The sequence below is a fragment of the Oncorhynchus masou genome, chromosome 12 (assembly GCF_036934945.1).
Source record: "Oncorhynchus masou masou isolate Uvic2021 chromosome 12, UVic_Omas_1.1, whole genome shotgun sequence".
NCBI lineage: Eukaryota > Metazoa > Chordata > Actinopteri > Salmoniformes > Salmonidae > Oncorhynchus > Oncorhynchus masou.
In genome coordinates this window covers 28,416,510-28,440,722 of record NC_088223.1, presented here as the reverse complement: position 1 = coordinate 28,440,722, position 24,213 = coordinate 28,416,510, and the positions used below count along the sequence as shown (strand labels likewise).

Below are 24,213 nucleotides of genomic sequence, written 5' to 3'. Positions count from 1 at the left end.
ATTTTAGAATAAGGCTGTAATGTAACAAAATGTGGAAAAAGTCGAGGGATCTGAATACGTTGTTTCCGATTGCAATACCAGTCAAAAGTTTGGATACTCATTCAAGGGTTTTTCTTAATTTTTTACTATTTTCTACATTGTATAATAATAGTAAAGACATCAAAACTATGAAATAACACATATGAAATCATGTTGTAACAAAAAAAGTGTTAAACAAATCTAAATATATTTCATATTTGAGATTCTTCAAAGTAGCCACCCTTTGCCTTGATGACAGCTTTGCACACTCTTGGCATTGTCTCAACCAGCTTCACGAGGAATGCTTTTCCAACTGTCTTTAAGGAGGTTCCACATATTCATTCACTCTGCGGTCCAACTCATCTCAATTGGGTTGAGGTCAGGTGATTATGGAGGCCAGGCCATCATATGTAGCACTCCATCACTCTCCTTCTTGGTCAAATAGTCCTCACACAGCCTGGAGGTGTGTCTTGGGTCAGTGTCCTGTTGAAAAACAAATGATAGTCCCACTAAGAACAAACCAGATGGGATGGCGTATCGCTGCAGAATGCTGTGTAGGATAAGTGTGCCTTGAATTCTAAATAGATCACTGACAGTGTCACCAGCAAAGCACCTCCACACCATCACGCCTCCTCCTCCATGCTTTACGGTGGGAAGCACATATGTCTCACAAAGCCACAGCGGTTGGAACCAAAAATCATAAATTTGGACTTATCAGACCAAAGGACACAATTCCACCGGTCTAATGTCCATTGCTCATGTTTCTTGGCCCAAGCCAAGTCTCTTCTTATTATTGTTGTCCATTAGTAGTGATTTCTTTTCTTTGCAGGAATTCGAACATGAAGGCCTGATTCACGTAGTCTCCTCTGAGCAGTTGATATGGTAATGTGTGTCACTTGAACTCTGTGAAGCATTTATTTGGGCTGCAATTTCTGAGGCTGGTAACTCTATTGAACATCCTCTGCAGCAGACGTAACTCTGGGTCTTCCTTTCCTGTGACGGTCCTCATGAGAGCCAGTTTCATCATAGCGCTTGATGGTTTTTGCGACCGCACTTGAAGAAACTTTCAAAGGTCTTGACATTTTCCTCACTGACTGACCATGTCTTAAAGTAACGATGGACTGTCATTCTCTTTGTGGCCGTGATTGGGAGTCCCATCGGGTGGTGCACAATTGGCCCAGCGTCGTCCGGGTTTGACCGATGTAGGCCGTCTGGTAAATAAGAATTTGTTCTTAAATGACTTGCCTAGTTACATAAAGGTTAAATAAATAAAAATCATTTAAAACCTGAGCTGTTCTTGCCATATTATGGACTTGGTCTTTTACCAAATAGGGCTATCTTTTGTATACCCCCGCTAACTTGTCAGAACACAACTGATTGGCTCAAACGCATTCAGGAAACTTCTTTGGAATCGGTGTCCCTTCCACCGGACGGTTGAGCTAACGTAGGCTAATGCGATTAGCATGAGGTTGTAAGTAACAAGAAAACTTTCCCAGGACATTTCTGATATTGTCAGAAAGCTTAAATTCTTGTTAATCTAGCTGCGCTGTTCAATTTACAGGAGCTATTACAGTGAAATAATGCCATGCTATTGTTTGAGGAGAGTGGACAATTTTGAACATGAAAAGCTAATAAACAAATTAGGCACATTTGGGCAGTCTTGATACAACATTTTAAACAGAAATACAATGGTTCTTTGAATCAGTCTAAAACTTTTCACATACACTGCTGCCATCTAGTGGCCAACATCTAGATTGCACCGAGGCTGGAATAATACATAATGGCCTTTCTCTTGCATTTCAAAGATGATGGTACAAAAAAGAAATAATTTTTTTTTTGTTTTTTCTTTGTATTGTCTTTTACCAGATATATTGTGTTAAATTCTCTTACATTCTCTTACAAACTTCAAAGTATTTCCTTTCAAATGGTACCAAGAATATGCATATCCTTGCTTCAGGGCCTGAGCTACAGGCAGTTTGATTTGAGTATGTCATTTTAGGCGAAAAATGAAAAAAGGGTGATTAAGGAAGTTAAAAAGAAATTTGCGTGCCCAGAGTGAACTGCCTCCTACTCAGTTCCAGATGCTAATATATGCATATTATTATTGGAAAGAAAATACTCTGAAGTTTCTAAAACTGTTTGAATGATGTCTGTGAGTATAACAGAACACATATGGCAGGCAAAATCCTGAGAAAAATCCCGGAAGTGGGACATCTGAGGTTTGTAGTATTTCAAAGCTTGGCCAACTGAGTACACATTGAGATATGGATGAGGTTGCAATTCCTAGGGCTTACACTAGATGTCAACCGTCTTTTGAAACTTGAATGAGGATTCTACTATAAAGGAGGGGCTCATGAGACCTGTTTGAGTCAGTGGTCTGGCAGAGAGCCTTGGTCTCATGACGCGCGCTCCCGACAGAGTTACCTCTCGTTCCAGTGCCTTTCTAAAGACAAAGGAATTCTCCGGTTGGAATATTATTGATGTATTATGTTAAAAACATCCTATCGATTGATTCCATACATCATTTGACATGTTTCTAAAGGATTGTCATGGAACTTTTGAGTTTTTGTCTGGATGAAATGCTCACGCCTCATGAAGATGGATTACTGGGCTGAACACGCTAACAACAAGTGTCTGTTTGGACATAAATGATGGAACTTTATGGAACAAATCAGTCATTTATTGTCGAACTGGGATTCCTGGGAGTGCCTTCTGATGAAGATCATCAAAGGTAAGTGAATACTTTGTTTCTAACTTTGTTGATTCCAAAATGGCGGCTATTCTCTAGCTGTTTTGGGTTCTGAGTGCCGTTCTTAGATTATGCTTTTTCCATAAAGTTTTTTGGAAATCTGACAGTGGTTGCATTAATCGAAATGCATTCCAAGTGACTACCTCATGAAGTTGGTTGAGAGAAGCCAAGAGTGTGCAAAGTTGTCATCAAGGCAAAGGGTGGCTATTTTGAAGAATTTTAAATATAAAATACATTTTAATGTGTTTAACACTTTTTTGGTTACTACATTATTACCTATGTGGTATTCTACATTGTAGAATAATAGTGAAGACATCAAAACTATGAAATAACACATATGGAATCATGTAGTAACAAAATAAAGTGTGTAAAAAAACTCCAAATATATTTCAGCCAATCAGTTGTGTTGTGACAAGGTAGGTTTGGTATACAGAAGATAGCCCTATTTGATAAAATACCAAGTCCATATTATGGCAAGAACAGCTCAAATAAGCAAAGAGAAACGACAGTCCGTTATTACTTTAAGACATGAAGGTCAGTAAATGCGAAAAATTTCAAGAACTTCAGAGTGAAGGGAAAGCAGCCAACAAGTGCTCAGCATACAGTATGTGGGAACTCCTTCAAGACTGTTGGAAAAGTATTCCAGGTGACTACCTCATGAAGCTGTTTGAGACAATGCCAAGAGTGTGCAAAGCTGTCATCAAGGCATAGGGTGGCTACTTTGAAGAATCTAAAATCTAAAATATATTTTGATTTGTTTAGCACTTTTGGTTATTACATGATTCCATATATGTTATTTCATAGTTTTGATGTCTTCACATCATTCAATGCAGAAAATAGTATAAAGAAAGAAAAACCCTTGAATGAGTAGGTGTGTCCAAATATTTGATTGGTACTGTATACTAGACAACAAACTCGATATGCTTTAAAATATACTTTAAAATGTATTACATTCATGACTGTTCAGCTTGCTAATAATCACATTGAAAATCCCCAAAACAATCGATAGAGGACTATTTTGGTCAGATTTTGACAGCAAGGAAATATAACCAATATCCAGTGCGGCCCTCCGGACCTCGTTGAAGAGCGAATGTGGCCCCCGGGCAAAATGAGTTTGACACCCCTGATTTAGAGCATGTAGTGTCACAGGGGCTCTCTTTACTCTCTCTTCCCAGAGATCGAGGCTCACATCTGGGCATGTGGAACAGACAGGAGGTGGGCGACTGGAGCCTCATGACAGGAGGGATCAGAGACTATGATAGATGACAAGGCGTCATGTCGGTCCACTTGACACATCTACAGAGAGCTGATTCATAAAGATGAGCACTGAGTTCTGGGGAGGGTAAGTGCAGATAAGTGTGTGTGTGTGTGTGTGTGTGTGTGTGTGTGTGTGTGTGTGTGTGTGTGTGTGTGTGTGTGTGTGTGTGTGTGTGTGTGTGTGTGTGTGTGCGTGCGTGCGTGCGTGCGTGTGTGTGAGTGTAGTACATGTAAGTGTCGGAGAGTAGGCTGTAGGTTATTCATTCTACTGTACAATTACATTTTTTACATTTTTTTTTATTTAACCTTTATTTAACTAGGCAAGTCAGTTAAGAACAAATTCTTATTTGTGTACCTGTCCATGCATACACACCGGCTTCTAAAGAGGTACCTACATATATATCAGCCACTGAGCACTATAATCCACACACACATCCTCTCAACCGGTGGACAGCAAGCCATTAGAGTACGTGTTTGAATGTTGTTGTCCTTGTGTTATGGAGGATGTTATTTTATGTGATCTATCAATGCCGTTCCTGAAGGGATGAATAGCGCTGAAGGAATGGAATAGAAAGGAGTAGAGTAGAACAGAATAGAACAGAAGCTAGATTTGGGTTTAGACCTGTTCAGCCCCATTAACTCACCTGCACACTTGGTCCTGCTGACCAGGGGGGGTCCAGGCGCCCCTGTGCCTCCCTCCCCTGGCCGGGTCAGTAAAACACTGATACGGTACTCTGTGTCCGGCTCCAGATGCCACACCTTACAATAGAGTAGAGGAGAAACATGTTTTCTATTATTTAGCAAAGACATGAATAGCATTTAAAATAAAATCAACATTGATGTTTTTGTAATTGAGAGTTATATAATAACAAATAAATAAGAACTTGTAATGATTCTTAACAATTAATTAATAAATTTTTGCACGCGCACACACGCGCACACACACACACACACACACACACACAAACACACACACACACCTTATAAGTGAGCGAGCCCACGCCATGTGTCTCCGACCATGGTGATTGGCTGGCGCGGTACTCGATCTCGCGACGGATCACGGGGCCGTCCCCCACGATGGAGTTTGTGTTGAGTTGGATGATCAGGTAGGTGGGGCCAGCCCGGAGCAGCTGGGGTGGAGCGATGGGGGTGGGGGGCACTGCCAGGGTGAAGGGGAGAGGGGCGGGTACAGTGTTAAACACAAGAGTTTTGAGTGACTGAGTGAGTGCATGCAGGGGTGTAGTGGAGGGTTACATTTTTTATTTATTTTTACACATGGTACAGTGTGATGTTGTCATTTACAGTAGTAGAACCTTTTATCTAACACAATATACAGTTAACAAGATAACTGAGACAATGCCCTAGTATTACTGTGTCTACAGTTAGTCAACTCCTCGTTTCTATCAGCAATGACATATAATGATAGAAACCCTAATCTATGTAACCCTGCTCATTATAAAAACACCATCAGTTGCTGTCAAATGAACAGAGATACAAATGAAATACAATGATCCATAGTTGTACGGTTGTTTACCAGCAAGACTAATTAAAACAGTACAATACAGACACGTACAGTCCATCATCACTTTATGAATTTTTACAGAACGCAAAAAAAATAAAATGAAAAGACGTCAGAATTTCCATAGAATAAGCAATAACTATCTTCTCTCACACAGAAAAAAAGGGAAGTCAAGGGTTTTTCATGTTTCGTACGTTTCTTGTTTTATAATTTCCCTAGTGTTATTTCTACTCGGCTGGAGCGTTGACTCACAATCTTTTAATCACTTTCAGATGATGATTTCCGAGAGGCACTTGAAGGGAAGGGAATGTTTAATTTTCACCATAATGAATGTGAATTATTTGCATGAGTGATTGTGTGAGTAAAGCTGCTTGTCCTTTCAACGTTAGACAAAGAGACACGCACACGCACACACACACACACACGCACGCACACACACACACACACGCACACACACACGCGCGCGCACACACGCACACAAACACACACACACACACACGCACACACGCACACAAACACACACACACACACACACACACACGACCCTCATCAAGCGAGGACACCTCATTACAGCAACATGTAGAGGGAAAAACAATGTTTACACAATGACACAGAGTAAATGACATATAGATGTAAGAATACATCGTTTCCACGTGTTTCCACAATATACAGGAGAAATATGAGAGACGTTTTGTTAGTTCAGAACATATTTCCTATGTAAACTCAGCAAAAAAAGAAACGGCCCTTTTTCAGGACCCTGTCTCTCAAAGATAATTTGCAAAAAATCCAAATAATTTCACAGATCTTCATTGTTAAGGGTTTAAACACTGTTTCCCATGCTTGTTCGATGAACCATAAACAATTAATGAACATGCACCTGTGGAACGGTTGTTAAGACACTAAGAGCTTACAGACGGTACGCAATAAGGTCACAGTTGTGAATACTTAGGACACTAAAAAAGGCCTTTCTACTGTCTCTGAAAAATACCAAAAGAAAGATAACCAGGCTCCATGCTCATCTGCATGAACGTGCCTTAGGCATGCTGCAAGGAGGCATGAGGACTGCAGATGTGTCCAGGGCAATAAATTGCAATGTCCGTACTGTGAGACAGAGCTACAAGGAGACAGGAGACAGGATGGACAGTTGATCGTCCTCGCAGTGGCAGATCACGTGTAACAACACCTGCACAGGATCGGTACCTCCGAACATCACACCTGCGGGACAGGTACAGGATGGCAACAACAACTGACCGAGTTACACCAGGAACGCACAATCCCTCCATCAGTGCTCAGACTGTCCGCAATAGGCTGAGAGAGGCTGGACTGTGGGCTTGTAGGCCTGTTGTAAGGCAGGTCCTCACCAGATATCACTGGCAACAATGTCGCCTATGGGCACAAAACCCACCGTCGCTGGACCAGACAGGACTGGCAAAAAGTGCTCTTGTCTGACGAGTCGCGGTTTTGTCTCACCAGGGGTGATGGTCGGATTCACGTTTATTGTCGAAGGAATGAGTGTTACACCGAGGCCTGTACTCTGGAGCGGGATCGATTTGGAGGTGGAGGGTCCGTCATGGTCTGGGGCAATGTGTCACAGCATCATTGGACTGAGCTTGTTGTCATTGCAGGCAATCTCAACGCTGTGTGTTACAGGGAAGACATCCTCCTGCCTCATGTGGTACCCTTCCTGCAGGCTCATCCTGTCATGACCCTCCAGCATGACAATGCCACCAGACATACTGCTCGTTCTGTGGATGATTTCCTGCAAGACAGGAATGTCAGTTTTCTGCCATGGCCAGCGAAGAGCCCAGATCTCAATCACATTGCACACGTCTGGGACCTCTTGGATCGGAGGGTGAGGACTAGGCCCATTCCCCCCAGAAATGTCTGGGAACTTGCAGGTGCCTTGGTGAAAGAGTAGGGTAACATCTCACAGCAAGAACTGGCAAATCTGGTGCAGTCCATGAGGAGCACTTAATGCAGCTGGTGGCCACACCAGATACTGACTGTTACTTTTGATTTTGACCCCCCCTTTGTTCAGGGACACATTATTCTATTTCTGTTAGTCACATGTCTGTGGAACTTGTTCAGTTTATGTCTCAGTTGTTGAATCTTGTTATGTTCATACAAATATTTACACATGTTAAGTTTGCTGAAAATAAACGCAGTTGACAGTGAGCGGATGTTTCTTTTTTGCTGAATTCATGTGTGTGTCTGCATTTTAACATGTGTGTTGGTGCGTGTGTGCCTGTGATTGACTAAGGGTGCCAGTGAGTGAGTGCTCGTGTGCATGTCTCACATTAGGAGAAGCTGTTGGAAGTGGTTGGGTGGGGAAGGAGGTAGAACATACTGTATGGAGGAGGGTGTTAAGAGATCCCAGAATGGTAGCTAAGTGTCATGGTGGGTTGGAGGTGTCATAGGGGAGGTGGTGTGTGGTGCAGTGGTACAGGACTCCTTTCAATCAAAACCTGACTATACGAACTGGCTGTACTATACCTCTGACGATGAGCTCAGCAAAGTTAGACACAGCAGCTCCGCGGGTGGACTCTGTGACGCAGCGATACAGGTCCTGCTCCCCTCTCTCAGCCGCCACCTGGAAGGTGGCCATCAGACGCTTGTGGCTCAGACGCTGGATAGAGGACGCAGCCACAACCACACCGTTACGACGCTGCAGAGAGAGAGGGAGCGAGAGAAAGTCACGCTAACTGAGCCATACACAGGTGATCATGTTTACCTGTGTAGCCACCACCTTTGTCACTTCCACCAAAAACACGCAGTCACAGAGAGAGAGTTAGGTTAGCCAAACTGACCTACATAGATTGTGATGTTTATGTTATTGTGTGGCCATGAGATATAGCCCTAAATAATGGGATTGTGAGTAGGTAAGTAGGAAGGAAGGAAGGAAAGAAGGAAAGAAGGAAAGAAGTAAAGAAGGAAAGAAGGAAGGAAGGAAGGAAGGAAGGAAGGAAGGAAGGAAGGAAGGAAGGAAGGAAGGAAGGAAGGAAGGAAGGAAGGAAGGAAGGAAGGAAGGAAGGAAGGAGAGAGGAAAAGGCAAGAGAGATGAGGTATCGTGGGCGGTGGAGACAATGAATCAATTCTAAATATCACCATCTTGGCATGGTGGGCTGCTGACAGAACAGCCACACGCATAGATCTACACACACACACGCAGACAACTAGTGCTAATATGTGATCGCTCGATGCACACGAGCGCTCGGATCAACGAGGGGGACAGGAAATCACAACTCGTCGCCTGTCATACACACACACTCAAAGCGTGAAGTTTAACCAGGTGCAGGCTATACGCTGCTCTGCTCTCAGAATAATGTAAGTAGGATGTTATATCAGCTAGCCCGTCACCCCGTTCTCTCCTGCTTTTCACCAGTAAGTGGCTTCAACAGCTGGAGTTGTGAATTGGTATTGGGGGGGAGGGGTATTATTGGGTTCATCATCTCCATAAGCCCATAGCATGCTGGACCACATTTTCATTACTGTGGGTTATTGTATGCACAGACACAGGTGTGTGTGTGTGTGTGTGTGTGTGTGTGTGTGTGTGTGTGTGTGTGTGTGTGTGTGTGTGTGTGTGTGTGTGTGTGTGTGTGTGTGTGTGTGTGTGTGTTTGTTCAGCTATAAACCACAGTCCCATCACATCTCAATGTACATTCATTCAGTCAAAACAAACAGACAATCCTAAAGCTTGTTACACAAATGAAACATACAGTATTAAACCTGTATGTCTTCCCATCTCTTCCCCTAAGGCCCATATCATACAATAATTATGAGTTTCCGTGGTAACTAATTCATTCAGGACTCCAATTGAACACAAACAAATGTCAACGTCTAAAGATCTAAACAGAATCAGAAATAGAGCAAGTACAACTCTCTGACGGAAAGACAAAAGACTGCAAGACAAAAAAAATATTAATTGAATAAGAATTCTTATGCAACAATTTGTTTATTTAAAACACACACATGAGCGGGGGGAAGTTAAGAGAGAGAGAAAACTCAGTAGATCCAGAGAGCCACCTCACCAGCAGAGGAGATCAAAGAGAAAGTAGCAATTAGTGTTGAGGAGAGTAACAGAGAGAAACATACACACACACACACACACACACACACGCAATTCCAGAGCTGAGAGAAAAAGGGAGAAACACATGGTGCTAAGGATCAAACAGCACCCTACACAGCAAATAGAGAAACAGAAGACAACAATGGGTTGAGGAAATCCATTCTAACCTTCATGAGTACAGTGGGTGAGAGTCATTGCAAACATTGGAATCTTGTTTGAACTGGGTAAACTGGGAGACGATGTATGGTTCAACATACAGTATGTGTATTGTGTACAACATGTGTTCAGTCCAATATGGGTGATATGAGTCATAATACTGCCATGCATCCTTCTGAAAGAGATGTATTTCAACCAGTGTAGACCTGTCCATTACGGCGTTCTTTTGTAATATACAGGGCATTCAGAAAGTATTCAGACCCCTTCCCTTTTCCATATTTTGTTATGTTACAGCCTTATGTTACATTCCAAAATGGATTAAATATATTCATTCCCTCATCATTATACACACAATACCCTAGAATGACGAAGCGAAAACAGGTTCTAAAACATTTTTTCAAATGTATTACAAATAAAAACAGAACTACCTTATTCACATAAGTATTCAAACACTTTGCTATGAGACTTGAAATTGAGCTCAGGTCCATCCTGTTTCCATTGATTACCTTTGAGATGTTTCTACAACTTGATTGGAGTCCACCTGTGGTAAATTCAATTGATTGGACATGATTTGGAAAGGCACACACCTGTCTATAATGTCCCACAGTTGACAGTGCATGTCAGAGCAAAAACCAAGCCATGAGGTCAAAATAATTGTCCATAGAGCTCCGAGACAGGGTTGCGTCGAGGCACAGATCTGGGGAAGGGTAACAAAAAATGTCTGCAGTATTGAAAGTACACAAGAAGACAATGGCCTCCGCAAGAACATACCTACAATACACAGTGGCCTCCGTCATTCTTAAATGGAAGAAATTTGTAACCACTTTTCCTAGAGTTGGCCGCCCGGACAAACTGAGCAATCGGGGGTGAAGGGCCTTGGTTAGGGAGGTGACCAAGAACCTGATGGTCACTCTGACAGAGCTCCAGAGTTCCTCTGTGGAGATGGGAGAACCTTCCAGAAGCCCAACCATCTCTGCAGCACTCCACCAATCAGGCCTTTATGTTTGAGTGGCCGGACTGAAGTCACTCCTCAGTAAAAGGCACAAGGCAGCCCGCTTGGAGTTTGCCAAAGGGCACCTAAAGAACTCTCAGACCATGAGAAACAAGATTCTCTGGTCTGATGAAACCAAGCTTGAACTCTTTGGCCTGAATGCATCACATCTGGAGGAAACCTGCCACCATCCCTACGGTGAAGCATGGTGGTGGCAGCATCATGCTGTGGGGATGTTTTTTAGCGGCAGTGACTGGGAGGCTAGTCAGGATCAAGGGAAATATGAATGGAGCAAAGTACAGAGAGAGATCCTTGATGAAAACCTGCTCCAGAGTGCACAGAAGCTCAGACTGGGGCGAGCTTCTGTGCTTCAACACTGGGGCCTCACAATGGTGCGTTCTCAGCCCTCTCCTGTACTCCCTGTTCACCCATGACTTCGTGGCCATGCATGCCTCCAACTCAATCATCAAGTATGCAGACGACATTACAGAGGTAGGCTTGATTCCCAACAACGACAAGACGGCCTACAGGGAGGAGGTGACAAACTTTTACAGATGCACAATCGAGAACATCCTGTCGGGCTGTATCACCGCCTGGTATGGCAACTGCTCTGCCCACAACCGCAAGGCTCTCCAGAGGGTAGTGAGGTCTGCACAACGCATCACCGGGGGCAAACTACCTGCCCTCCAGGACACCTACACCACCCAATGTCACCGGAAGGCCAAAAAGATCATCAAGGACAACAACCACCCGAGCCACTGCCTGTTCACCCCCGCTATCATCCAGAAGGCGAGGTCAATACAGGTGCATCAAAGCTGGGACCGAGAGACTGAAACAGCTTCTATCTCAAGGCCATCCGACTGTTAAACAGCCACCACTGACATTGAGTGGCTGCTGCCAACATACTGACTCAAATCTCTAGCCACTTTAATAATAAAAAATTGGATGTAATAAATGTATCACTAGTCACTTTAAACAATGCCACTTTATAAAAAGTTTACATACAATACATTATTCATCTCATATGTATATACTGTACTCTATACCATCTACTGCATCCTGCCCATGCCGTTCGTCCATCGCTCATCCATATATTTATATGTTCATATTCTTATTAATTCCTTTAAACTTGTGTGTATAAGGTAGTTGTTGTGAAATTGTTAGATTACTTGTTAGATATTACTGCATGGTCAGAACTAGAAGCACAAGCATTTCGCTACACTCGCATCTGCTAACCATGTGTATGTGACCAATACAATTAGATTTTATATGATTTGAAAAAGTCAAAGGATCTGAATACTTTCCGAATATACTGTATATACATTGAGTATAAAAAAAACATTAAGGACACCTGCTCTTTCCATGACATAGACTGACCAAGTGAATGCAGGTGAAAGCTATGATCTCCTATTGATTTCACTTGTTAAATCCACTTCAATCAGTGTTGATGAAGAGGAGGCAGGTTAAAGAAAGATTTTCAAGCCTTGAGACAATTAAGACATGGATTGTGTATGTGTGCTATTCAGAGGGAGAATGGGGAAGACAAAAAATGTAAGTGCCTTTGAACGGGGTATGGTAGTAGGTGTCAGGCGCACCAGTATGTGTGAAGAACTGCAACTCGGCTGGGTTTTTCACGCTCAACAGTTTCCCATGTGTATCAAGAAAGATCCACCAACCAAAGGGCATCCAGCCAACTTGACAACTGTGGGAAGCATTGGAGTCAACATGGGCCAGCATCACTGTTAAACGCTTTTGACACCTTGTAGAGTCAATTAATTAACATAAACACGTTTACCATCTCCTGGTTTCCACACAGCCTACAAGCCACTGACACAGCCTTTTGGAACATCTACAATTTAAAATGTCTAATAAATCCATTTAATATAGCCTACACCATCATAATAAATCAATTATTTATTTTAGACAGGTCTAAAGAGACATGATATGAAGAAAATGTAGTCTATTTCAGAAGAACAGAAGAGCATCATCTGAGTGGTCCTTATGTTAGGTCCTGACCTGCTATGCCATTTGGCTGTGGGCTACACAAGTTCATCTAGCACACAAGATTTTATTAGAATTCTGTGATATTATTTTATAAGAATACAATTGAACACAGCTGAATAAAATAGAAAGGATATTTCCTCCAAATGATTTGCGGACATGCGGCTATTCTGTGTTGAGAGGTTATCAAAGAAATAGGTACTCCTATTGTCACGGTTTTCTGTAGGTGAAAGAGAGTCGGACCAAAATGCGCCGTGTCTATTGCGATCCATGTTTAATAAAACTGAAGAAACACGAATCAATACAAAAAACAATAAACGTAATGAAAACCGAAACAGCCGAATACTGGTGCAAACTAACACACGACAGACAAAAGGACAATCACCCACATAACCCAACACCAAACAGGCTACCTAAAGATGGTTCCCAATCAGAGACAATGACTAACACCTGCCGCTGATTGAGAACCATATCAGGCCAAACACAGAAACAAACAAACTAGACACACAACATAGAATGCCCACTCAGATCACACCCTGACCAAACAAAACATATAAACATACAAAGCAAACTATGGTCAGGGTGTGACACCTATATGCTTAATTTATATTATTTGTTGGGCTATAAATCAAATTTTATATACACATACTAGCAGATGTTACTGCAGGTGAATGCTATTTCCTAGTTCCAACAGTGCAGTAAAATCTAACAACACAAAACTAATCACTCCTGATTCCTGCTTAGAAGCAACAATTAAAGCAGGAAGCACCAGTGACTCGGTCTATAAAAAAGTGGTCAGATGAAGCAAATGCTAAACTACAGGACTTTTTTGCTAGCACAGACTGGAATATGTTCCGAGATTCTGCCGATGGCATTGAGGAGTACACCACATTAGTCACTGGCTTCATCAATAAGTGCATAGAGGAAGTCGTCCCCGCAGTGACTGTACATACATACCCCAACCAGAAGCCATGGGTTACAGGCAACATTCTCACTGAGCTAAAGGGTAGAGCTGCCGCTTTCAAGGAGAGGGACTCTAACCCGGAAGCTTATAAGAAATCCTGCTATGCCCTCCGATGAACCATCAAACAGGCAAAGCATCAATACAGGACTAAGATTGAATCGTCCTACACCGACTCCGACGCTAGTTGGATGTGGCAGGGCTTGCAAACAATTAATGACTACAAAGGGAAGCACAGCTGAGAGCTACCCAGTGACACGAGCCTACCAGAAGAGCTAAATAACGTCTATGGGCACTTTCTGTTTGAGTTTCAGTTGTTTCAGTTGATGAATCAGTTGTTTTCCGGCGCCGGCAGAGATGGCCGCCTCGCTTCGCGTTCCTAGGAAACTATGCAGTTTTTTGTTTTTTTATGTGTTATTTCTTACATTAGTACCTCAGGTCATCTTAGGTTTCATTACATACAGCCGAGAAGAACTACTGTATATAAGATCAGCGTCAACTCACCATCAGTACGACCAAGAATATGTTTTTCGCGACGCGGATCCTGTGTTCTGCCTTACAAACAGGACAACGGAATGGATCGCATGCAGCGACCCCAAAAAACGACTCCGAAAAAGAGGGAAACGTAGCGGTCTTCTGGTTAGACTACGGAGACGGGCACATCGTGCCCCACTTCCTAGCATTCTTCTTGCCAATGTCCAGTCTCTTGACAACAAGGTTGATGAAATCCGAGCAAGGGTAGCATTCCAGAGGGACATCAGAGACTGTAATGTTCTGTGCTTCACAACATGGCTCACTGGAGAGACGCTACCCGATGCGGTGCAGCCAACGTGTTTCTCCACGCATCGCGCCGACAGAAACAAACACCTTTCTGGTAAGAAGAGGGGTGGGGGTGTATGCCTTATGGCTAACGAGGCATGGTGCGATGAAAGAAACATACAGGAACTCAAATCCTTCTGTTCACCTGATTTAGAATTCCTCACAATCAAATATAGACCGCATTACCTACCAAGAGAATTCTCTTCGATTATAATCACAGCCGTATATATCCCCCCCCCAAGCAGACACATCGATGGCTCTGAACGAACTTTATTTAACTCTTTGCAAACTGGAAAACATTTATCCGGAGGCTGCATTCATCGTTGTTGGGGATTTTAACAAGGCTAATCTGAAAACAAGACTCCCTAAATTTTATCAGCATATCGATTGCGCAACCAGGGGCGGAAAAACCTTGGATCACTGTTACTCTAACTTCCGCAACGCATATAAGGCCCTGCCCCGCCCCCCTTTCGGAAAAGCTGACCACAACTCCATTTTGCTGATACCTGCCTACAGACAAAAGCTAAAAAAAGAAGCTCCCACGCTGAGGTCTGTCCAACGCTGGTCCGACCAAGCTGACTCCACACTCCAAGACTGCTTCCATCACGTGGACTGGGACATGTTTCGTATTGCGTCTAATAACAACATTGACGAATACGCTGATTCGGTGTGCGAGTTCATTAGAACGTGCGTTGAAGATGTCGTTCCCATAGCAACGATTAAAACATTCACTAACCAGAAACCTTGGATTGATGGCAGCATTCGTGTGAAACTGAAAGCACGAACCACTGCTTTCAATCAGGGCAAGGTGTCTGGTAACATGACTGAATACAATCAATGCAGCTATTCACTCCGTAAGGCTATCAAACAAGCTAAGCGTCAGTACAGAGACAAAGTAGAATCCCAATTCAACGGCTCAGACACAAGAGGCATGTGGCAGGGTCTACAGTCAAGCACGGACTACAGGAAGAAATCCAGCCCAGTCACGGACCAGGATGTCTTGCTCCCAGGCAGACTAAATAACTTTTTTGCCCGCTTGAGGACAATACAGTGCCACTGACACTGCCTGCAACGGAAAAATGCGGTCTCTCCTTCACTGCAGCCGAGGTGAGTAAAACATTTAAACGTGTTAACCCTCGCAAGGCTGCAGGCCCAGACGGCATCCCCAGCCGCGCCCTCAGAGCATGCGCAGACCAGCTGGCTGGTGTGTTTACGGACATATTCAATCAATCCCTATACCAGTCTGCTGTTCCCACATGCTTCAAGAGGGCCACCATCGTTCCTGTTCCCAAGAAAGCTAAGGTAACTGAGCTAAACGGCTACCGCCCCATAGCACTCACTTCCGTCATCATGAAGTGCTTTGAGAGACTAGTCAAGGACCATATCACCTCCACCCTACCTGACTACCTAGACCCACTCCAATTTGCTTACCGCTCAAATAGGTCCACAGACGATGCAATCTCAACCACACTGCACACTGCCCTAACCCATCTGGACAAGAGGAATACCTATGTGAGAATGCTGTTCATCGACTACAGCTCGGCATTCAACACCATAGTACCCTCCAAGCTCGTCATCAAGCTCGAGACCCTGGGTCTCGACCCGCCCTGTGCAACTGGGTACTGGACTTCCTGACGGGCCGCCCCCAGGTGGTGAGGGTAGGTAACAACATCTCCTCCCCGCTGATCCTCAACACTGGGGCCCCACAAGGGTGCGTTCTGAGCCCTCTCCTGTACTCCCTGTTCACCCACGACTGCGTGGCCACGCACGCCTCCAACTCAATCATCAAGTTTGCGGACGACACAACAGTGGTAGGCTTGATTACCAACAACGACGAGACGGCCTACAGGGAGGAGGTGAGGGCCCTCGGAGTGTGGTGTCAGGAAAATAACCTCACACTCAACGTCAACAAAACTAAGGAGATGATTGTGGACTTCAGGAAACAGCAGAGGGAACATCCCCCTATCCACATCGATGGAACAGTAGTGGAGAGAGTAGCAAGTTTTAAGTTCCTCGGCATACACATCACAGACAAACTGAATTGGTCCACTCACACAGACAGCATCGTGAAGAAGGCGCAGCAGCGCCTCTTCAACCTCAGGAGGCTGAAGAAATTCGGCTTGTCACCAAAAGCACTCACAAACTTCTACAGAGGCACAATCGAGAGCATCCTGGCGGGCTGTATCACCGCCTGGTACGGCAACTGCTCCGCCCTCAACCGTAAGGCTCTCCAGAGGGTAGTGAGGTCTGCACAACGCATCATCGGGGGCAAACTACCTGCCCTCCAGGACACCTACACCACCCGATGTTACAGGAAGGCCATAAAGATCATCAAGGACATCTACCACCCGAGCCACTGCCTGTTCACCCCGCTATCATCCAGAAGGCGAGGTCAGTACAGGTGCATCAAAGCTGGGACCGAGAGACTGAAAAACACCTTCTATCTCAAGGCCATCAGACTGTTAAACAGCCACCAATAACATTGAGTGGCTGCTGCCTACACACTGACACTGACTCAACTCCAGCCACTTTAATAATGGGAATTGATGGGAAATGATGTAAATATATCACTAGCCACTTTAAACAATGCTACCTTATATAATGTTACTTACCCTACATTATTCATCTCATATGCATACCTATATACTGTACTCTATATCATCGACTGCATCCTTATGTAATACATGTATCACTAGCCACTTTAACTATGCCACTTTGTTTACATACTCATCTCACATGTATATACTGTACTCGATACCATCTACTGTATCTTGCCTATGCTGCTCTGTACCATCACTCACTCATATATCCTTATGTACATATTCTTTATCCCCTTACACTGTGTATAAGACAGTAGATTAGGAATTGTTAGTTAGATTACTTGTTGGTTATTACTGCATTGTCGGAACTAGAAGCACAAGCATTTCGCTACACTCGCATTAACATCTGCTAACCATGTGTATGTGACAAATAAAATTTGATTTGATTTGATTTCTGCCTATAGGAATGGTGGAGCGTGACCTGATTTGCCAAAGGGAGGGCAGGGGAGGGCCTTGTAGCCCGTCCGGAAGGGAGAGTAACAATGGTCAAGAGATTTTGAAGTACGACTACTACAGGCAATGTGTTGATAGAACTTTGGCAGCGTTTCCCTCAGATTTGCTTTGTTATATCAAATCAAATCAAATGTATTTATATAGCCCTTCGTACATCAGCTGATATCTCAAAGTGCTGTACAGAAACCCAGCCTAAAACCACAAACAGCAAGCAATGCAGGTGTTGAAGCACGTTGTCTAGGAAAAACTCCCTAGAAAGGCCAAAACCTAGGAAGAAACCTAGAGAGGAACAAGGCTATGAGGGGTGGCCAGTCCTCTACAATAAATAGACGACTGGCCCAGCTACAATAAATGCAGCCTCGGGATATGCTGCACATCACAAGCTCATGGGCTCTCATGAAGTGTTTGACTTGATTTTTTTAACACATTTGAATTGATGTCAGAGTGATTGAAGGGACAATATAATGCTGAGTACCAGGCAGTTAGCAAGTTTGGTAGACTACAAATGACCATCAGTAGCATCAGACTGCAGTTTTGGAGAAGCCTAATTACCGTGACTAAGCGGTAAAGTGGAATTTGACTGCGGTCATGCCTCGTGACCGCCAGTGTGGCAGTAATACAGTCACTGCAACAGCCCTAGGTGTTCATAATGTTTTTGGTGTATACAGTTGAAGTCGGACGTTTACATACACATACACTCGTTTTTCAACCACTCCACAAATGTCTTGTTAACAAACTATAGTTTTGGGAAGTCGGTCAGGACATCTACTTTGTGCATGACAAACATAATTCTTCCAACAACTGTTTACAGACAGATTATTTAACTAATAATTCACTGTATCACAATTCCAGTGGGTCAGAAGTACAGTAAGTTGACTGTGCCTTTAAACAGTTTGGAAAATTCCATAAAATTATGTCATGGCTTTGGAAGCTTCTGTTAGGCTAATTGACATAATTTGAGTCAATTGGAGGTGTACCTGTGGATGTATTTCAAGGCCTACCTTCAAACTCAGTGCCTCTTTGTGTGACATCAAGGGAAAATTCATTAATTAGTAACTGCAAAACCCCAATCTCAACGTCAACAGTGAAGAGGCGACTCCGGGATGCTTGCCTTCTAGGCAGAGTCTCGTGTCTGTGTTCTTTTGCCAATCTTAATCTTAATCTTTTTATTGGCCAGTCTGAGATATGTTTTTTTCTTTGCAACTCTGCCTAGACGGCCAGCATCCCAGAGTCACGTCACTGTTTACGTTGAGACTGGTGTTTCGCGGGTACTATTTAATGAAGCTGCCAGTTGTGGACTTGTGAGGCGTCTGTTTCTCAAACTAGACACTCTAATGTACTTGTCCTCTTGCTCAGTTGGGATCCGGAGCCTCCCACTCCTCTTTCTATTCTGGTTAGGGCCAGTTTGCGCTGTTCTGTGAAGGGAGTAGTACACAGTGTTGCATGAGATCTTCAGTTTCTTGGAAATTTCTCACATGGAATAGCCTTCATTTCTCAAGAATAGACTAACAAGTTTCAGAAGAAAGGTCTTTGTTTCTGGCCATTTTGAGCCTGTAATCGAACCAACAAATGCTGATGCTCCAGATACTCAACTAGTCTATAGAAGGCTAGTTTTATTGATTCTTTAATCAGCACAATAGTTTTCAGCTGTGCTAACATAATTACAAAATGGTTTTCTAATGATCAATTGGCCTTTTAAAATGATAAACTTGGATTAGCTAACACAAGCCTTTTCCAGCTACAATAGTCACTTACAACATTAACAATGTCGACACGGTATTTCTGATTAATTTGATGCTATTTTAAATGAACAAAAAATGTGCTTTTCTTTCAAAAACAAAGACATTTCTAAGTGACCCCAAACTTTTGAACGGTAGTGTATATAGATGGTATAATTGAAAATGTCCATACAAGTGTGGTTAATTTGTCTAACTTTTACTGTTTCAAAATTATATTGTTCAAAACAAGCTGCAGTTAACTACTGCTCTGCCATCAGCAGCTCCAGGCATTCGGCTGGCTGCCCAGGCTTGGATTCCATTGCCAGCTATTACATTGCTTGCTATTTGGGGCGACTACAGCACTGATCTTGCAGGATTTCATCACATGATTTTCACAGCACAATGTAAATGGACTGTCCTGGGGCATTGAAATGAATGCACAGGTCTTCTGGGTCTGCTCTATCAGGTACTGAACAGATTGCGCTAAAGAGTAAATTACAATGAATAATCATGACAGTCATTGGTTGCCTGAGACCTCAACCAGACAGTCACACCCATCAACAGTCAAAGGACAGAGGGATACACCAGTTACATGGCTCTGTGCCCAATTTTGAACAATGCCATTAGATGCTAGCTATTGGACACAAGCTACCGGCAACCTAGCATACCAGTAGCTAGCTTGCTAGCTTGCCTGATAATCAAGTCTTACTAAGGTTACTGGCGAGCTCATCATGCTTGTGACATTATGCTAGCTAACTATCCCCAATTAGATCATTTGTCTCACTTGTCGCTTGTGTGATTGTTGCGTTTTCCCTGTGCTTGTGTCACCGATGCACTCGGGAGCTGGCTGCGCGCTCTTCGTTCTCAAAATATCACATTTGGTCATCAAAACAGTGGCAGCATGTGCGGGAGTGGTGCTTCTATTTTTATATGCAAAAGTGAATATTGCCTCAACGAAACAACCGTTCTGCGTGTGGGCCTTGTTGAGTGCAAGACTGTGTTTGTGTCTCTCTGTATCTGTGTCAGAAAACTACAACGAGGATAAAAAAAAAGTTAGGTTTTGGATACAAAATACTTCAATACAGAAGAAAGGAAGAGGAGGAGGGGAGATGGAAAGAAGAAGGAGGAAATCACAGGGGACGGAACACTATGAACACAGGGATCTAATTAGCATAGCGTCTTCTTGCGTCCTTCTTTCCTCGTCTAACATTTCAATAGCACTTAGTACAAGTACAAGCTTCAAGGATACAGAGAGAAAGTGGAGCTTTTCAAAAAACTAATATTAGCTTGAATTCATGCAGCAGACATTTTTGAGTGATTACTTTATGGAGGAATATGACAAACTATCAGCTTGCAAATCAAAAAGCCACACAACCCGCTGATGCCATTAATTAGTTACAGGTAGTCTACATGCAGGGACTCGGCCCTCTGTGTTTGATGACGTCATTATAATGGGTCTATCTTTAATCCACTGAAGTACTCGTATATATCAGACCTCGTAGAAAGAACAGAGCTCTTATTAAGCTGGAATCCTTAATGGTGAAACAGCCACGTCCGTTTGTGATATTACAACAACAAAGAAGTCATTTCAAACAACGAACACTGTTTTTTTTCCCTCTGACATCATTATACGCGCAGTAGAACAGCAGCATGTGTACTGCCAAAAAACTATTCCCACGATGCACAAAGCTCCCCAGCTCTGCTTCGTCAACAAAGCCAGAAGAATAGCATTAGACCAGGGCAATCAGTCTGTACTCTCTCCTCCAGCAGGAATGCATCTGTTTATGTGGTCTTTCCGGTGGCCACGCCCTCAAGCCTTTGCGCACATACGCAGACACATACATTACCTCCAGTAGGAAGGGTTCTGTCTCTGTAGTTTTGCCCGTGGCGACACACTGGAAGGTGGCATTCTGCCCTGCATTGACCTCCACATCCCCCAGCCGAGAGAAGTGGGGAACCTTGTCTGTAAAGAGAAATAAAGAGAGTGAGAGAGATCCTCTGTGATACTGATGCACTGACAGTTCATTACTATCATATTAATACACACATTAGGAACACAGTCAACACACACAGAGGATGAGGGCATCAGTGCAGCACAGCTCTCCAAGCCTTGCCTGTGGGCTCTGACTTCACAAAGACACTGGCTGCTCGAGCAAACTTAGTTTCCCCTCTCAGAGTTCTGCAGTATGTCAGAAGAATTTCCCTCTCTGTGCACAGACATCAGTGACTGCAGTACAACTGTAGGCATTGCTCTTATGGAAGTACACGTACAGTACACTTATAAGAACAGCTATCATTTTTTTTTCGACAGATGAACATCACTTTAGCGTTATTCTGTGTTCTATCCCCTCCTAACAGTTCAGTTACACTCTTAGGCAACATTTCTCCCCTCGTAAAGACTGAAGGAAAATGTACACTGAAAAACATCATACAAAAGAAATTCAGAGAAAAACTCAATGTAGAGACTGTGGTGGTATTCCTGTTGTCTCAATAGCCTAGCTCTTCTACTGCCTCACTGTACCAAAGAGCTAGCTAGCTGTAATAACACCTTGTATTGTGTGCTTTGTGTTGCATAGAAATAGAAGAAGTGGTTAGAACACACTAGTCAAGTAAAAAACTTGACAGTATCTGAAATCACAGGGATTTGACTTGATGGATTTACAGTGGCAAGAAAAAGTATGTGAACCCTTTGAAAATACCTGCATTTCTGCATAAATTGGTCATACAATTTGATCTGACTTTCATCTAGGTCACAACAATAGACAAACACAGTCTGATTAAACTAGTAGCACACAAACAAGTCTACGTTTTCATGTCTTTATTGACGGACATTCATTAAACATTCACTGTGCAGGTGGGAAAAGTATGTGAACCTTTGGATTTAATAACTGGTTGACCCTCCTTTGGTAGCAATAACCTCAACCAAACCTTTTCTGTAGTTGCGAACCAGACCTGCACAATGGTCAGGAGGAAATTTGGACCATCCCTCTTTACAAAACCATTTCTGTTCAGAAATATTCTTGGGATGCCTGGTGTGAACTGCTCTCGAGGTCATGCCACAGCATCTCAATCGGGTGGAGGTCAGGACTCTGACTGGGCCACTCCAGAAGGTGTATTTTCTTCTGTTGAAGTCATTCTTAATTTACTTCTGTGTTTTGGGTCATTGTCCTGTTGCATCACCCAACTTCTGTTGAGCTTCATTTGGCGGACAGATAGCCTAACATTCTCCTACAAAATGTCTTGATAAACATGGGCATTCATTTTTCCGTCGATGATAGAAAGCTGTCCAGGCTCTGAGGCAGCAAAGCAGCCCCAAACCATGATGCTCCCTCCACCATACTTCACAGTTGGGATGAGGTTTTGATGTTGGTGTGCTGTGCCTTTTTTTCTCCACACAGTGTTGTGTGTTCCTACCAAACAATTCAACTGTAGATTCATCTGTCCACAGAATATTTTGGAAGTAGCGCTGTGGAACATCCAGGTGCACATTTGCAAACTTCAGACGTGCAGCAATGTTTTTTTGGACAGCAGTGTCTTCTTCCGTGGTGTCCTCCCATGAACACCATTCCTGCTGAGTGTTTTGCGTATCGAAGACTAGTCAACAGAGATGTTAGCATGTTCCAGAGATTTCTGTAAGTCTTTAGCTGACACTCTAGGATTCTTCCTAACCTCACTGAGCATTCTGCACTGTGCTCTTGCAGTCATCTTTGCAGGACAGCCACTCCTTGGGTGAGTAGCAACAGTGCTGAACTTTCTCCATATATAGACAATTTGTCTTATCATGGACTGATGAACATCAAGGCTTTTAGAGATACTTTTGTAACCCTTTCCAGCTTTATGCAAGTCAACAATTCATAATTCTAGGTGTTCTGAGATCTCTTTTGTTCAAGGCATGGTTCACATCAGGCAATGCTCCTTATGAATAGCAAACTCAAAAACAAATTACAGGGCAAGGCAGCTCTAACCAACATCTCCAATCTTGTCTCATTGATTGGACTCCAGGGTAGCTGACTCCTGACTCCTATTAGCCTATTAGAGATACTTTTAGAGATACTTTTGTAACCCTTTCCAGCTTTATGCAAGTCAACAATTCATAATTCTAGGTGTTCTGAGATCTCTTTTGTTCAAGGCATGGTTCACATCAGGCAATGCTCCTTATGAATAGCAAACTCAAAAACAAATTACAGGGCAAGGCAGCTCTAACCAACATCTCCAATATTGTCTCATTGATTGGACTCCAGGTTAGCTGACTCCTGACTCCTATTAGCTTTTGGAAAAGTCAAAATACTTTTAAACTATGTATTCAATATAGACAAGACAAATACAATAATGTGTGTGTTATTAGATTAAGCACACTATGTTTGTCTATTGTTGTGACTTAGATGAAAATCAGATCACATTTGATGACCAATTTATGCAGAAATCCAGGTAAATGTAAAGGGTTCATTTTTCTTGCAACACACTTGTCAAACTGGAGTTCTTCTAAATTCCTCAAAGATCCTCTAAGAACCTTAGGGTTCTCTGCAATGAAAAACAGCCCCAAAGGTTCTTCAAAAAACTTTAGCATTGGAGTTCATCGATGGAACCCCCATTGTTGCTGGAGTTCTTCGGGGAACTTCGCAATTGCAACTGAAAAAGCTCGTGCCAAGTTTGAATGCGACAACAGTTAAAAAGGTAAGATGGGTTGATGTTCGGCTCTGAATATGTATCAAAATCATTTATATAATAATATAAAGTGCTAATGAATAACGAAGACAATTATGGTCTTCTGTGAATAGCTTCCATTATGTTACTATAGCTTTAGTTCAGAAGAATTAACGCAAATATTAGAAAGCCGGGTTTGACCGTTGGCTTTGTATGAGCTGCAGTACAGTACGCAGAACTAGGTCCTATCTACGCAGAACT

General features: G+C 43.1%; 1 protein-coding gene across 3 annotated transcripts in view; it reads right to left on the bottom strand.

The window, feature by feature from the left end:
• LOC135549808 (receptor-type tyrosine-protein phosphatase U-like) overlaps window positions 1-24,213 on the bottom strand; it is a 291,896-nt gene that overhangs the window by 83,424 nt on the left and 184,259 nt on the right. For all 3 annotated transcript variants that reach the window (XM_064980123.1, XM_064980124.1, XM_064980125.1), the window contains exons 5-8: window positions 21,156-21,271; window positions 8,037-8,208; window positions 5,005-5,183; window positions 4,669-4,783 (exon numbers count right to left, since the gene is read on the bottom strand). In XM_064980123.1, coding sequence (XP_064836195.1) covers window positions 4,669-4,783; window positions 5,005-5,183; window positions 8,037-8,208; window positions 21,156-21,271 — 582 coding nt within the window. The remainder of the gene's footprint in view (window positions 1-4,668; window positions 4,784-5,004; window positions 5,184-8,036; window positions 8,209-21,155; window positions 21,272-24,213) is intronic.